This window comes from Rhineura floridana, chromosome 16 (assembly GCF_030035675.1).
Source record: "Rhineura floridana isolate rRhiFlo1 chromosome 16, rRhiFlo1.hap2, whole genome shotgun sequence".
Taxonomy (NCBI): Eukaryota; Metazoa; Chordata; class Lepidosauria; order Squamata; family Rhineuridae; genus Rhineura; species Rhineura floridana.
This window is the reverse complement of record NC_084495.1, coordinates 10286926-10302606: the sequence shown is the minus strand read 5'-3', so window position 1 is coordinate 10302606 and position 15681 is coordinate 10286926. Positions and strand designations below refer to the sequence as shown.

Genomic DNA, 15681 nt, shown 5'->3' with positions numbered 1-15681 from the left:
GTAGTTCCTTGGATCTAAGTCCATCACAGATAAAGGAAATGCAAGGAAGTGCTTAATCAATGGGTTTGTTTACCTGATAATGTTGATTCTGGATCAAGTTGTCAGCATGGCGTTCCTAAAAGGAAAGGGGCACGTACATATTAAGCAGATGACCACCACATTTTCAGCTTCTGCAGCCTAAGGAATTACTAGATGAGATCCACGCTGGCATCCTGTTGTCTACCATTGCCAGCTAGATGTTGATGGGAAGCCCAAAACATAGGCAGCTGCTATACACTGAGTCAGACCTGTTGGTCCATCTATCTCAGTATTGTCTACACTGACTGGCAGTGGCTCTTCAGGGCTTCAGGTAGGGGACTTCCCTAGACTTACCTGGAGATGCCAGGGATTGAACCTGGGACCTTCTGCATGCAAAGCAGATGCTCTACCATTGCTGTGGTTCTTCCCCTAAACTTAGGAATCTCCCTTACTGTCCTGCCTAGAGTGCGATTCACGAGATGGAGATGAGGATGAAAATAATTCTTGTTTTATTAGAGTAATTGAGACATCAAAGGCAGCGCGCTTCATAGACCTTGCTACGCTAACTCACTACTATCCCTAACTAAGCTACCTAAGCATACTCTGCAGTGTGTGAAGAAAGGTCAGGGGGGCACTGACTTAAGTAGGGAAGGTCTTCGCCCGTAATCTCTGACTCCTTCGAGGAGCCTCCCTCTGGACAAGGTGCTTCTCGTGACATCTTGCACGGGGCAAAAGGGGGCGCTTCTCTGCCGGTTCATCTCGATAGGTGCCAGCTCGGCTTCAGGAGGCAGGGATGCGTTTGAAGTTTCAGGAGGGGAGCTCAGGGGGGGTTGAGTTGGCGCGTGTGCCAGGACTTCCTCCAATGGCTCTGTTGAGGCGGCTGGAGGTGGCGTGAAGTCTTTTTCGGTGGGAGAACTGTCTGGAAACTGGCACAGGGTCAACCACACCCCCTCCCCCATGATCCTCAAAAGTGTCTACACCCTCTGGTTCTTCCCCTTGCTCTAACTGAGGGATCTGCAACTCATCCATCCCCCTTCCTTGGTTCCCATGCGGGAGCTGGGGCTCGACACTTACACCGTGCCAGACCATTGGTTCATCTAGCTCCGTACTGTCTGTCCTGACTGGCAGCAATTCTCCAGGGGTTCAGAGAGGGGACTTTCCCAACTGTACCTGGAGATGCTGGGGATTGAACCTGGGATCATCTGCCTGCAAAGCAGATGCTCCCCATTGAGCTACATCCCTTCCCAAAAAGAAGTTGCAGTCCAAAACAGATGGAGGGCATCAGGTTGGGGGACACAGCTCTAAACCATGGTTAAGCAAAGAAGGGAATTTGCACAAGAGATGAAAGGTGGGAGCGGAAGAGAGCAAACCTTTCTGATTTGCAAACCTGGGCTTCAGAGTGTTAGGACTACATCAGTTGGGCACCACTGAAATCTGATGATCTGATTTTCCTTTTGCTAATGGACAAGTTTTGCCTCTGTTAGAAATGAAAGGAACTGGTCCAAAATCTGAGTTTGCCAAATCAGAGTAATTTGCAGGACAGCTCAGTGGCCCTGCAACTAACTAAAGAGAGTAAAACATATACCATTAATTTGAGTTTTTGTAAGCCAGAGTTCTTCGACCTGGGGGAGGGGTGCCCCTAGATGTTGTTGGACTACAACTCCCATAATCCCCAGCCATCTTAGATAATGGCCTGGGATGATGGGAGTTGTAGCCCAACAACTTCTGGGAGCCTAAGGTTAAAGAACTCTGTAAATGTAAGCTGACTTTTAGCACATTTGACAGGAGGTAACTGAAGGAGAAAAATAATGTATTAAATGGATCATTTAGCATTCAAACACAGATGGGGAACTGTGGCCCTCATTGTCAGACCATGCTGGATGGGGCTGACAAGATATTGTCAGACCATGCTGGATGGGGCTGATGGGAATCCAACAACATCTGCAAGGCTGCAGATTCCCCATCCCTGCCCTAAAAATGGGAAGCTTTGGATGTTGTTGATTTCCTTTTAGAAAATATACGTTTAGACTCCAGAGCTTTTTTTTTTTTTTTAAAAAGTTGAGAACAGGCAACCATTTAGGAAAATTTCTCCTCCTCCAATTCTCTTATATCTTGCAAAAAGTAAAGAGTCAAGGGCTTCAGGGTCTGAGCAGCAGCCTAATCTTCAAAACCAGGTGGTGTATACATTACGTATAGCTAGGGATGGACAAATGTGTCAGTTTTGGTTTCTCTCTGTTTCTCATTTTTCCAGTCTTCAGTTCACTACTCCACATTTCCACATCTGTTTACATTTTTTTAAGTCGTCATCAAACTTCATCAGCATTTTAGTGCAAATGTCTCCTGATATACCCACTTTTGTATATGATTTTGCTTAATATATACATTTTTGCAAAGCAATTTCCCTTAAAATAATACAATTGTGTATGTTACTTCCACTAATATATATGCATTTTTCTGCACATTTTACCCGGTCGCATGCATTTTTGTATACATTCTCTGGCTGAAGAACTGCATTGCAAAATCTGGAGAAGGACACATTTTGGAGAAAGGTTGTATTTTGGTTCATGTATTGTGTTGGAAAGTGAAGATTGGGTAGATCCACCTTTAAATGTGAACTGAATCAACTTTCTTCTCCATCGCCACCATCAGCATCATCCTGACATTCAAAAGCAGAGAAGGAAGGGCAAAAGAAGCGCTTCCTGCGAGTGATTTCTGAGCCGGCCTCCTTACCGTGAATGTCTTCAGGTTCTCATGCTTCTTCTGATCATTCTCTGAGTCCTGAGATGGGCATAGCTGCTTGTGGATCCACTTGCAAAGATACCAGAATGATTTGGGGCTAGGAATAATGTTAAAAGGAGGTGGCAGAGTGCCACCTTCATCGAAGTAGCTCATCCAGAGCTTGGTGCGTGCAAACTTCCATTCGATATCCGCGTGGTCCTGGATGAGGAGAGACAGTCAAGAAAACCACAGCAGCAAAGTCATTATCAGGTTCTGGTGACAACAAATCAGACTCACCTTAGTAAATGTAGAACAGTCTCTGTGGCTGAATATTGACATTGGTGCTGGGGGGTTATTCTTGGGTATGACAGCAGAATTGCTACACTCTTCCTAGCCTGGTGACCTCCAGATGTTGCTAGACTAGAACTTCCACCATCCTTAACCATTGGCCAGATTGGCTGGCTGAGGCCGATGGGAGTTGGAGGGCACCAGGTTGGCACTCAAATAAGGATGTTCCTGGGCTGCATTCAGGCATGCGGTTTATTGTGTTAGTTTTACAGATTATAACTGTAGCACTTCTGCCCTGATTTCTAGCGTTCCTTTCACACTGCAGTTTCTGTTGAATTCTGGAACTGTGGCTTTTGGTCTGATTTACCACCACGTCTCACTAAATTTCATTCACACCAGTGGACGTGGTGTGACACAACAATGAACAGCATTGGTCATATCGCTACTCCCCCACCCTTGCCACACATGCACACCTCTGTTCCCCTGTGATTCCCCCATGAAAACAGTGGGAAAGAACTGAATGCTGGCATACCATCCCATATTGCATCACTTTACTCATGCAGTTTTCTGGGTGAATGGGGTTGCAAACAGATTTTTTTCCGAAAGCAATTGATTTCCAGAAGCTCAGCTTCCACTAGATTTCCAGAAGTGGCTTTTACATTGTGTGAAAGATCAAATAAAACGTGGAAATTATTAGGTAAGGAAACGCTGGGAAAATGGAACTGCCATCTGAATGCAGCCCTAACATTCTCCTCATCTGTCTCCTCCAGATTGTGGAGTTCCAAATTATCTATCATAGAATCATAGAACAGTAGAGTTGGAGGGGACCTATAAGGCCATCAAGTCCAACCTCCTGATCAATGCAGGAATCCAATTTAAAGCATATCTGACAGGTGGCTGTCCTAGTCTTGTTTCTGAAGTGGAACCAATTCATTATGAATTCTTAATCTTTTTTTAGTTTACCAGTTTTATACAGTTTGCTGCAATTTTCTTTTGGTTTCTTCAAGCCTTTACTCAGTTCAGTTCCCTACATTTTTGCAGCAATGCTCATGAAAATCTTAGTGCAAATTTCTCCTAATAAACACATTTTTGTATGCAGTTTTGACTAAAGCACACATTTTGCAATCATTTCCCCCCAATATATGCATTTTTGTAAACATTGTTTGGAGAACTGCATTGCAAAATTCAGACAAGTGCGCATTTCAAAGTCACTGAGGTTTCTTTTTTTACAATAAAGCAATATATAAAATTTGTTAAATAAAGGCTGTGTTTTAGTTTTCATATTGTTTTGGAAAGTGTGAACTTGATAGATTCAGCTTTAAATGTGAACTGAATGAAATTTCTCCTATGTACAGATGTGCAATGGTAAAACACCACATAAAAAGAATCTTGAAGCATTTGTACACATGCTCATGTGAAGATTTATTTATTTCTTGCAGTGTTTCATGTGTGCCTTAGACCAAGCCTTTGAACTGTACATCTTCTCACTAGCAGTGGTAAATTCTGAAATGAAAACCTTCTTCATGACAACTCCTATATCCACACCCTTCCTAAGTCTACACAACATGAATCAACTTTTGTACAATGCAGACATTATGGCTTCAGTACTATGCCAGGTTTACACACACACACACACACACACACACACACACACACACACACACACTGTTTAACATCCAGCCTGCTGAAGAATTCTGGTGGACTCATAAGCTTGCTCACTGTTTTGTGACATTATTATTATTATTATTATTATTATTATTATTATTATTATTATTATTATTATTATTATTATTATTGTCTTTATTTATACCCCGCCATCCTTCCAAAACTGGAACTTGCGGAGGCTTCCAGATAAAAAACACATATGCATACAGAGTCTAGATTAAAATAAAATAAAACTAATTCCAATATTAAAACCATTCATAATAGCTAAAATGAATGAATGTTTATTTCGGTCCATGACCAGCAAAAATAGCTAAAAGAGAATAGAAAAAACCAGTTTAAAAAATGGAGGAATTAGGCATTAGCAATGGTTGGTCCCAAGAAAGGGACTTTTTCAGATAAAAGTAGTAGTTTAAACCTCAGCTGTGCATGCTTGTGGAACCTCTCTCTTCCTTTGCTTAGCTTTTTTGGTGGGTTTCTCTCCGAGAAAAGCCCACTTATTTGGCATGTAAAGGACTGGCAAATAGTGCCCCAGGAGATGACATCATTGTCCCTGCTGTGAAATAAATAATGGTGCTCCATCCCTGCCAGTCTCTTCTCTACCACATGCAGGAATGCAGGAATAAGGGTGAGTGTGGAACTTGTGGAAGCAGCCGCTCCACAGCTGGTGGACCTTTTCCCAGGCCCTTTCCTAACTGCAGCTGGATCCTCATACTTGGTGCCAGCTGTAAGGAATCAAATATTGGGAATTTTTAATCTTTGATTCACCTCAGTGAACCAGAGTTTGGAAAACCTGCAACAGCAAAGATCCCTGGGAAACAGCCCCTCTGTGACCCCTGAGAACATATTGTGAAAGCCTGAGGGTATACACTTCCTGACTCCTGTGGAAATTTGGGGAATGTTGCCCAGGAAGAAACAGGCGCTCCTTTCAAACAAAGAAACGGTTTTACATAAGGATTAGGATAATTCATAACCTTTAGGAATCATCAGGAATCTACAGCAGGGAGATCACACCTATTATCTGGGAACTTATCAGGAAATGGGTTGGTTCACATCTTCCTGGTCACATTTACATTGGTGTCAGTGTAGTTAAAAAAAAGTATAAAACATGAGGGGTTGGGAGGGGTCAGGAGTTCCTCCCTCTGGAGGGCTCAACAGCTGCCTTTCTTACCAAAGCACCCTAGCATCTTTGGGACAATTTGCAGAACTTCAGGGCTAAGGATGTGAGTGTGATCTTTCAAATCTAGCGCTGGTTCCACGAGGGCGGAGCTTTTGGCTCATTGGGCTAGATACGAAAGTCAGCCTCAGTCTTGCAGCAACTCTCCAGGAAAGGTATGTGCAACTTCTGGGCCTTTTCTTTCCTTTTTCTGTGTGGGTGACCTTAATGTGAAAGTGTTCATAGGGTTAGTCTCTTTGCTTTAGTCTATCCAGTGTTGCTGAATGAATGAATAGTAGTTAGAAAGCTGCTCATTGTTAAAATTGTAATTGTACACAGCAATATTTTTCCTTGCTTCTTCTCTTAATAAAACCACTCTTTATTTTACTTTCAGAGTGTGTGTCATTGGGTCAAGGGTAAATTTATACATGCTCTGGGGGTGACGTGCGGGTAACTCCAGCCAAAGATCCTACTGCTCTCTTAATAGGGGAACTTGCATTTCTAGTGAGTTCTGCTCATGAGGAAGTTCAAGGTCCATTCGTAACACAGTTTCCAATTGTGTTCTTGATATCTGTCCTAGCAATTCTCTTCCCCTGCATGTTCAGTAAGGTAAAATCTCTGGCAGTTTACATTTCCACTTGCCAGTATTCTCTGATTCCCACAGTGCAGCAATTCCAAGAACTCATTGCTTCTGGGCAGGCTCACAAGTGTCTTCTAAAACCAAGTGCTGATACCATGGTTTTTCTTTTCCTTTTTTGGCATGTCTAGATTTTCAGATACCCCTACACACATACACACACATTTCCTTGAGTGCAAACATGATTCAAATGTATTGTTCAGCAAGCCTCTGAGCCTGGAACTTATATCAGCCCTGGATACCACCGCCTTCACCCAGAATAAATACCTCATCTGATTATCCAAATGTGGCTTTGATGATGAGAAAGAGGTAAGTAGTGATGTAAGAGAGAGAGAGAGAGAATGCGATGGCACCAATTTACACAACATTGTGTCTTGTGTTTATATTCTGATGGCCATTGGCTATAAACAATAACTGAACTGACAAAATTCACACAACCTTTTTACAAATTAAGGTATGGATCCCTTCACTTTTCGAGTTAAATATATGGTATAGATAAGGGTGAAGAACCTGCAACCCAAGGGCCACATGAGGCCCTCACCCTAATTTCATGTGGTCATAGAATCATAGAACAGTAGAGTTGGAAGGGGCCTATAAGGCCATCAAGTCCAACCCCCTGCTCAGTGCAGGAATCCAAATTAAAGCATAGGTCCTTGGCCTATAATGGAGAGAAAGGGGGGTGACAGAGAGAGAGAGAGGGAATTGGCATCAATTTACACAACCTTTTAACAAATCAAATTATTGTTGTTCTAGTTGTTGTTACTGTGAGATGAATCTCCCCACCTCTCAGATTTGTCATATGTCATAGATTAGGAGTGAGGAATTTGCAGCCCTCGGACAGTATGTCATTACATGTCATCCTTGGCCTGATTTCATGCAAGTGGCAATTGGGGGGGGGAGATGGGAAAGAGAGAAAGAAGGGGGTAGAATATTGAGAGAAGGAAGTGCCTCCCCACACTTGACCCCTGTCCTGCCCACTGCCAGTCTGCGGCCCTAGCAGATTACCCCTAAGGGATTGCAGTTTTCAACAGAAAAAACAAATTTTCCACATCTCTACTATAGTTCATGTAAGCATTTAACATTCAGACATGGGCACATAAGGTGCTATTCAATGCTGCCCCTACTCAGAATAAACCCACTGAAGTGAATAGACATGACTAATTTGGGCTCATGAATTTCAATGGGTTTACTCTGAGTAGGGCTTAGCTGAATACAGCCTATACATACGGACTTCTTTCTATAAATGTTGCTCAGTTTTCTGTATTAAAAACCAAACCAAATCATTGCACCTACATGGGTTCTGCAAGATGGATTTTGTTTCCATGGCAATCCTGTCATCACCCCAAGAGCTGGTTTCAGTGCCCTTTCTCCAATTTCTTGCAGGCTACATACCTGCTCCATCCCATGACCACCACCATCCTTCTTCCCAGCTGTCACTCAATTATTTTTACTTTCACTCTTTCACAGTAGTGTAGTGGCAAATTCAGAAGGGGGGGGTCCCTTCATGATAGTTACATCATGCCCCTGCATGGCCATGCCGCCTTCTAAGATTATACAATAAAATGAGCTTTCAGTCTCTTACTTTGGAGTGATTTCCCTTAGTGATGCATTGCAATGATCAATGCAGATCTCCATGCATTGCCTTTCAGCTAAATCTACTATTGCTGTGCACGTACATGGACAAGTGTACTAAGATGTTGTTATGTAAGGAACTTCCTTTGCTGAGTTTCCCTTCTTAGTTTATCATACTAAGACTCAGAATAACTGCATTTGGGCAAAGCTTATGAGTTTTAGAGGAAATTTAAGCATGGAAATTCCTGATCCTAACCTCTGGTGTTGGCTGCATCTCACACATGACACTCTTAGACATATTCATTTGCTTTTCACTTTACCATGCATGACACACATGGATAGAACATCATTAAAAGCTGAAACACCACCACCCACATATATTTTCTCCCCACCTCCCACTTGAACATATTTCTTCTCTCTTTCCTGCCTCCTCCGCTACTACTCCTGGCTTTGGACGGGGACAAAACTACACATCTTCCCCCCTTTTTTTGCTACTAGGTTGAAAATAAGATCCTTATAAACAAACAAACAAACTGGAGGCTGTGAAGCAGAGAGAGAGAGAGAAGGAGAGAGAGCCCTTCAGCCCAAGTTCTCCCTTCCCTACCTGCTTTTCCACTTTCCCTTGCTTGCTCTCCCTCATCATCTCCTTACTCCTTAGTCCTTCCCACATGCAGAGTTTGGAAACGTTACTTTTTTGAACTGCAACTCCCATCAGACCCAGCCAGCATGGCCACTGGATTGGGCTGATGGGAGTTGTAGTTCAAAAAAAAATAACTTTTCCAAGCTCTGCCCGCATGTGCCTTAACCCCAACAAGAGATGTCCCTAGGAGCCAATCAGCATGAAAGGGGAGTGTGTCAGCTGCTAAGAAGAGTCTTCTCAGCAGCTTACTCATCTCCTTTCATTCTGATTTGTTCCAATCAACAGGAAAGGATGTTGGAGACATAGGGACCCTGCTGGGACCCTGTTCCCCTCAAAAGTAAAGGGCCTAAGGTCCGCTGGGACCCTGGACAACTACACCCCTGCTCTTTCAGCCATAAACAATGGACAGGACTACTTGGCCCACTCATTATTTTTTTTAAAAAATGCAAAACACTGATTTCTCCTTCATTTTCTATCACAGTGATAGCAAATTCTCAATAGTTAATGTCGCTGTCTCTCTTCACAGTGGAATTTCTTTCATCATCTTTCTTTTGCAACTGTGTGTTTTATGCAGCAGCAGCAGCAGCAACAACAGACTGCTTGGATATCCAGATGTGCAAAATGGCAAACTGACTACCTTGATTGTCTCTGATGCTTTGAACAGCAATCTTATGACTTGTTTTGGAAGGCCAAACTAGAAAGAAGGCCAGAGGCCCGTCATTTATCTCACTTGATGTCTTACTGGTTTCTTACTTGCTCAATGTTATTGTGTGGAAGAGAGGGGGCTAGATATTTGAAGATTGTCCATGGGGAGGTGATGTTTAAGCCTTTCCCTAAAGACTATTTCCCTCTACAAATGCCCTCTCAAGCTGTTTGTTTCTCTTTCAGAGAAAAATATATTGGACCCAGTATGTTTTCCTCCTTTGGGTGGGTAGCATCATTCTTCCTTGCAGGGAAAAGGATTATGGGAACCAGTATCTTTCTCCCCTCCGGATAGGTAACATCATTCTTCCTTCCAGAGAAAAGGATATTTGGACCCCAGTATCTTTTCCCCTGTCAGATGGGTAGTATCATTCTTCCTTGCAGGGAAAAGAATTATGGGACCCCAGTATCTTTTCCCCTTTCAGGTGGGTAGCATCATTCTTCCTTGCAGGGAAAAGGATATTGGGATCCCAATATCTTTTTCCCATTCAGATGGGTAGCATCGTTCTTCCTTGAAGGGAAAAATATATTGGGACCCCAGTATCCTTTCCCCCTTTGGATGGGTAGCATCATTCTTCCTTGCAGGGAGAAGGATTATGGGATCCATTAACTTTTTCCCTTCAGATGGGTAGCATCATTCTTCCTTGCAGGGAAAAAGATATTGGGACCCCAGTATCTTTCTCCCCTTCAGACGGGTAGCTTCATTTGTAGATGGTTTATTGTGAGTGGCAGTGCTTTTCCAAAGCCTCAGGCAGGGGGTCTTTTCTCAATTAGCCACTTGAGACGCTTTGGGCTTTTGGCATCATAGAGTGAGCCTGCAACCTTAATGTGCTCCACCAATGTACCCTGGACATTGCCCTGAGGTGGAAGCTGGGGGACTATCTCAGTCACAGGATATCTCCAAGGGAACCAAATACCTGAATGAAGAAGTACACGGAGAGTGTTTGTACTTATAGATGCTCTTTGTTCGCTAAAGCTAAGCTGGGCACCATCTGGAAGTAACTGGAAGTATTATTAGCCCATACATCTCATTCTTGCAGATGATGACGATATAGGCAATGGCATTAGAGTTCAGCTGATAAGTACTTAAATCAGTGATTCCCAAACTCCTCCCGCCAGGGACCACTTATTAAGGGTATTAATAATTTGTTTGTTTTGCCAGTTGTAGCAATTGTAATGATGCTGTGTGATTTTTAATTGTGTTTTTATTGATTCTTTTGTTTCTCATGTTGTATTTTGTTGCATTACAATTGGCATTCCATAGAAATCAAATTGTAAGCGCTCATCACAGACACTCCATGGACCACCTGAATGATGCTCACGGACAGTTTGAGAACCCCTGCTTTAAATAAAAGCATCTCTTGCTTTGTAGGGGGTTTTGGGTTATGGACGGGGAGGGGTAAGGGAGGCACCCTCAAAGGAAAAAGAAAAAGGGGGGAATGTTTGGTATTTGAATGGCCCAATATTTGCCTGCTCGGGGTTCTGCAATTTAGACAACTAGGATGCATTGGCTAGTTAAGACTCACCTTCCTTTGTGCTTAGCAGTCTGCAGTATATTTAGGGTAACACATGTCAAATGTCTTTCATTGTTCAGCAGTAGGGGTGGGGGTGGGAATTTACTCATTTGCACTTCCTGAACCAATATGAAAACAAAACCCAGCTTTTGTTTGAAGTTTGAAGTTCTCTGACTTTTGCCATGCAGTCTGCCAACTCAAAAATGTGTACAAAAATTAGGGGGGAAATGTATCTATTAGTGAAAGGAACATGCAAAAATGCATTGTATTAGGGGACATGGCTTGCAAAAATCATAGAATCATAGAATAGTAGAGTTGGAAGGGGCCTATAAGGCCATCAAGTCCAACCTCCTGCTCAATGCAGGAATCCTGTGTGTAATGTGTATATTAAACACAATTGTGTACAAAAATATGTATATTTAGGAGAACTGTACATGAAAATTCATACAAATTTTCATGTAGATTCCAACCCCCCCCCCCATCCGTGCAAACTGAATGTGGTGAACTGAACTGAAATTTAAGACTGGAAAAAGGAGAAATGGAGAGATACCAAAACTGGTAGAATCTTCCACCCCTAGCCAACTGCCCCATGAAATGAAGTGACGATAGCTAACAAGGATGCTTGGGACGTCTGTGTTTTGAGGCGGGGGGAGTGTGTGCATGTATAAAATAAAGCTGATTTTTTTTTTAAACCCTCTTCTATTAGATTGCCTAATATGAAAAGCCTGGAGTAGCTCTTTGTCTAAATCAAATTCAAATCTGCTCTGCTTTAACTGTAATGTCCAGATAAATCAAAGCACCCTGAAGGCTGTGGGTCAAAAACAATGCTTTGAAAGTGCTGTCAGGGAACTCAAGATGGGAAATAGATCATTTGAATATATGCCACTATATCACTTCCCTTCTCCATCAGATAAGGTTGTCCATTCATTATAGCAACTCCTGATAGTATTTCACCTATAGGGATGCCAAGGCTCAGAGCTAGACCAGATCTTTCATGGGTCCGTTTTACGTTCTCTCCGTTTCTCATTTTCCCAAGTTCACCTCTCCGCATTTCCACATCAGTTTGCAATTTTAAAAAACGTCCTCATGAACATTCATCAGCATGTAATGCAAATTTCTGAGATACACATTTTTGTGTGTGTGCAATTTTGCACATTTTTGCCAAAGCAATTTTCCCTAATAAAATGCATGTCTGTATGTTATTTTCACCAAGACAATACTGTATTTATTTATTACAGTTATACCCCGCCTTTCTTATGTGTCTTCAGACCATAGCCAATGCAATATATGCATTTATATGCACCCTTTCCCCTTGTATATGCCCTTTTGTACGCATGACTTAGCTGGAAAACTGCATTGCTAAATTTGGAGAAGGGCAAATAATAATTATTATTATTTATTTATTTCATTTATACCCTGCCTTTCTTTTCAAATGTCAAAGGGTGGCTGTGTTTTGGTTTGCATTTTGGTTTGGAAAGTGTGAATTAGGTGGGTTCACCTAAGTGTGAAGTGACCTGAATGCCTCCCTCATTCCTATCCATGGGCAATCATCTCTGGGCTGCATATCAGATTCGGCTTCACTTTCAAGTGGTGCTGGGTGGAGCTTTGCTGCCCTACGTAGCCTGCCTGCTTCTCTCCCACAAGTAGCAAACCTGATTGGGCAAAACAATTGGGCAAAGAATTCATGTTTGCTCAATCTGCATTTACTTATGCAGGCTCAGCACTATGCTTTTCTTAACAGTGAATTTAGATTTCCTGGGTGTAGGGTGTTAATTGTTTCTTCTTTTCGCAGAGTATAACAGCCCTGGAACATGAACAAATAACTGAAGAGGCCCCATCACTTTTTTTTTTTGCTACCTTGACATATTCGAGCTATGCCTGGTGTAGCCCAGACCCTCTTTCCCATATCTAATGATGGATACCAGCCAATGCTGCACACGAAACACATAGGAAAATAGGGAATGCATTTTCAGTCTCCAGTCCCCCAAATAAACAAGTGCATATGCTCTGCAGGGGTGCAATGTTTGTATTTATTTTTATTTGCAAATCTTTGGAACCGCAGTGAGATTTCCTATCAGAGGGAGAGCCAATGAGGTGCCTCCCAGAAGTTGTGGACTACATTTCTCATCAGCCCCAGCATGGCCGTTATTTGGGGCAGATGGTAGTTGTAGCCCCAAAACATCTAGAAGGCACCATGTTGGTGACTCTGCCCTTGGGGCCAGTTGGAGGGTGAATGGATGAGCTAGAGAGCTGAGCATACAGAAAAAAGAGAAAAATCCTCTATTTACTAGCACATTCATTCCCATCCCTCTTACATTCACAGTTTGTATTATGAGATGTGGGCAGCCACAGAATCTGGGATTCAGGAGCCACGTCAAGGTCTCAGACAAGGAAACACAGCCATCCTTCAAAATTCACACTTATTGAATTCTGCAATGCAGTTCGCCAACCAATCACTGTTTACAAAAATGCATATATTATGGGACAGCATGCATAAAAATGAATACATGAGTGAGAATAGCCACCAACAATGCATTGTATGATGAGAAATGGCTTGCAAAAATGTGTACAATAGTCAAAGCCCCTACAAAATGTGTTTATTAGAAGAAAATCACACTGACATGCTGGGAAAATGAGAAATGGAGAGATCCAAAACTGACAGATCTTCCCATCCCTAGATGGAACTCACCGGTACAAAGCAGAAGCCCCTCATTTTTTGCTGCCCATGGCAACGATTTTGGGCTGACACTCACAGCGCTTTTATCAAGGTTTGAGGCACCTCATTGTTTAAAATTATTTTTTTTAAATGCACCTTGTAGTCCCACACACTTTTGGCTCCACCACAACACTACCCCTGAAAGAACGAGACCTTTGACAGAAAAACAGTTCCCCAGCCGTGCCCTGAAAGTTCACGGAAGGTGTAGCACCACGCGGACCAATGGATTCAAGGTTTCGGCATCAATAGTTCTTGCCATACTTCCAGGTGATGCTAAACAGTACAGCTGAGCCAAAATCCATTGCCCATTTGCAGGCAGCAAGTTGGGGAAGCACGCTGGCGATTATTCAGGCTGGAGAGGAGCAGCAGCTGTGGTGATTCTCCCAGCACCTGCCATCTCTCCTCCTGCTCCCCACTCTCCCAGAATGTACATAGCAGCATTTCATGGAGCATTCTGGGGGGAAATGGCTCCCCACAGTAGCTAGCTGCCAGGAGGAACACCACAGCTGCAGGTGTCAAAGAAACGGCAGTGCTGAAAGGCAAAAAGGTGCTAGTGTTTTGGGGGGCCCTCTTTTCCTCCTGATTTCCCTTCCCACATTTGCCCAACAATTCTCCTCAGTGAACATTTGGCAGAGCCTTGCTGAGAAATGCCAGGAGTTTTGTTTTCCCTGAACATTGTCTCCTTCAGCTACTCAGTTGCCAGCCCAAATTTTGTGAGAGCCATTAGCTCCTGAGGACCTTGAATACTGCAACCCCGACAAGTGTCGTGAATAATAGCTGGTGTAGAGTAACGCCTCTTGCAGATTTTATTTTTAGCATTTCTTTTAAGCACTTGGACCTTTTCCCAGGCAAATCTCCTTAATTGTATGTTGTTGTTGTTATGTGCCTTCAAGTCGATTACGACTTATGGTGACCCTATGAATCAGCGTCCTCCTTAACTATATAGATCTGATTTTCAGGTTAGGAGGAAAGGAACGGAAGGTTGCAAAAGAAAATGCAAGTGGAGGTGAGGGAGGGCTGGTTTCTCTTCTGCATCCTATATTGCTGAATTAATTCAGCAGCTAGAGAGGATGTTAAATTTGCTTGTCAGTTCTGACTCGAGGATGCACTGGGCTGGTGCCTCTGTTGCTTCTCCTGGATATTTTGGCTTCCATCGTGTCACTAATGGGGCCCCGTGCAATGCCATTTTGCCTGTAACTCAGCACACAAGTCATGCAAGCAGGTTGGGTAATGAGTTTAATGCAGGAGGGGAGAAAGGCATCCTTAACATCAGCAAGAGCAAATTTACGGTCACAAGCACAACTGAAAGTTGAAGCCATCATTGCTTTTCATTTGTTACTGTTCCATGTTATGCCCTGTGCCCCGCTCTTCCACAATTCCAGTTTAACCTGGATGATTTCCAACATTATGGGACTGAGGTTTGTGTAGTCAGAGAAGAGTGAACATGTCAATTTAAATTTCTCTGTTTCTCATTGTTCCAGTCTTCAGTTCTCCTCATTTCCACATCAATTTGCAATTTAAAAAAGTCCTCATGAACATTCATCAAATTTCTCCTACCATATACATTTTTCTTAGCAGTTCTGCTTAATATATACACTTTTGCAAAGCAGTTTCTCCTAATATAATGCATTTTGTATGTTACTTTCAATAATATATGCATTTATATGTAGGCTTTACTCTTTCTTGTTATGTGCCTTCAAGTCGATTAGGACTTAGGGCAACCCTATGAATCAGTGACCTCCAAGAGTATCTGTCGTGAACCACCGTGTTCAGATCTTATAAGTTCAGGTCTGTGGCTTCCTTTGTGGAATGAATCCATCTCTTGTTTGGCCTTCCTCTTTTTCTACTCCCTTCTGTTTTCCCCAGCATTATTGTCTTTTCTAGTGAATCATGTCTTCTCACGATATGTCCAAAGTATGATAACCTCAGTTTCATCATTTCAGCTTCTAGTGAGACTTCTGGTTTAATTTGTTCTAACACCCAATTATTTGTCTTTTTTGCGGTCCATGATATGCGCAAAGCTCTCTTCCAACACCACATTTCAACTGAGTTGATTTT

At 42.7% G+C, this 15681-nt stretch overlaps 1 protein-coding gene across 1 annotated transcript in view; it reads right to left on the bottom strand.

Moving 5' to 3' along the window:
• TRPC5 (transient receptor potential cation channel subfamily C member 5) overlaps window positions 1-15681 on the bottom strand; it is a 245212-nt gene that overhangs the window by 11716 nt on the left and 217815 nt on the right. Inside the window, exons 8-9 of the mRNA XM_061598336.1 lie at window positions 2749-2955; window positions 74-115 (exon numbers count right to left, since the gene is read on the bottom strand). Of these exons, the coding sequence (XP_061454320.1) occupies window positions 74-115; window positions 2749-2955 (249 nt within the window). The remainder of the gene's footprint in view (window positions 1-73; window positions 116-2748; window positions 2956-15681) is intronic.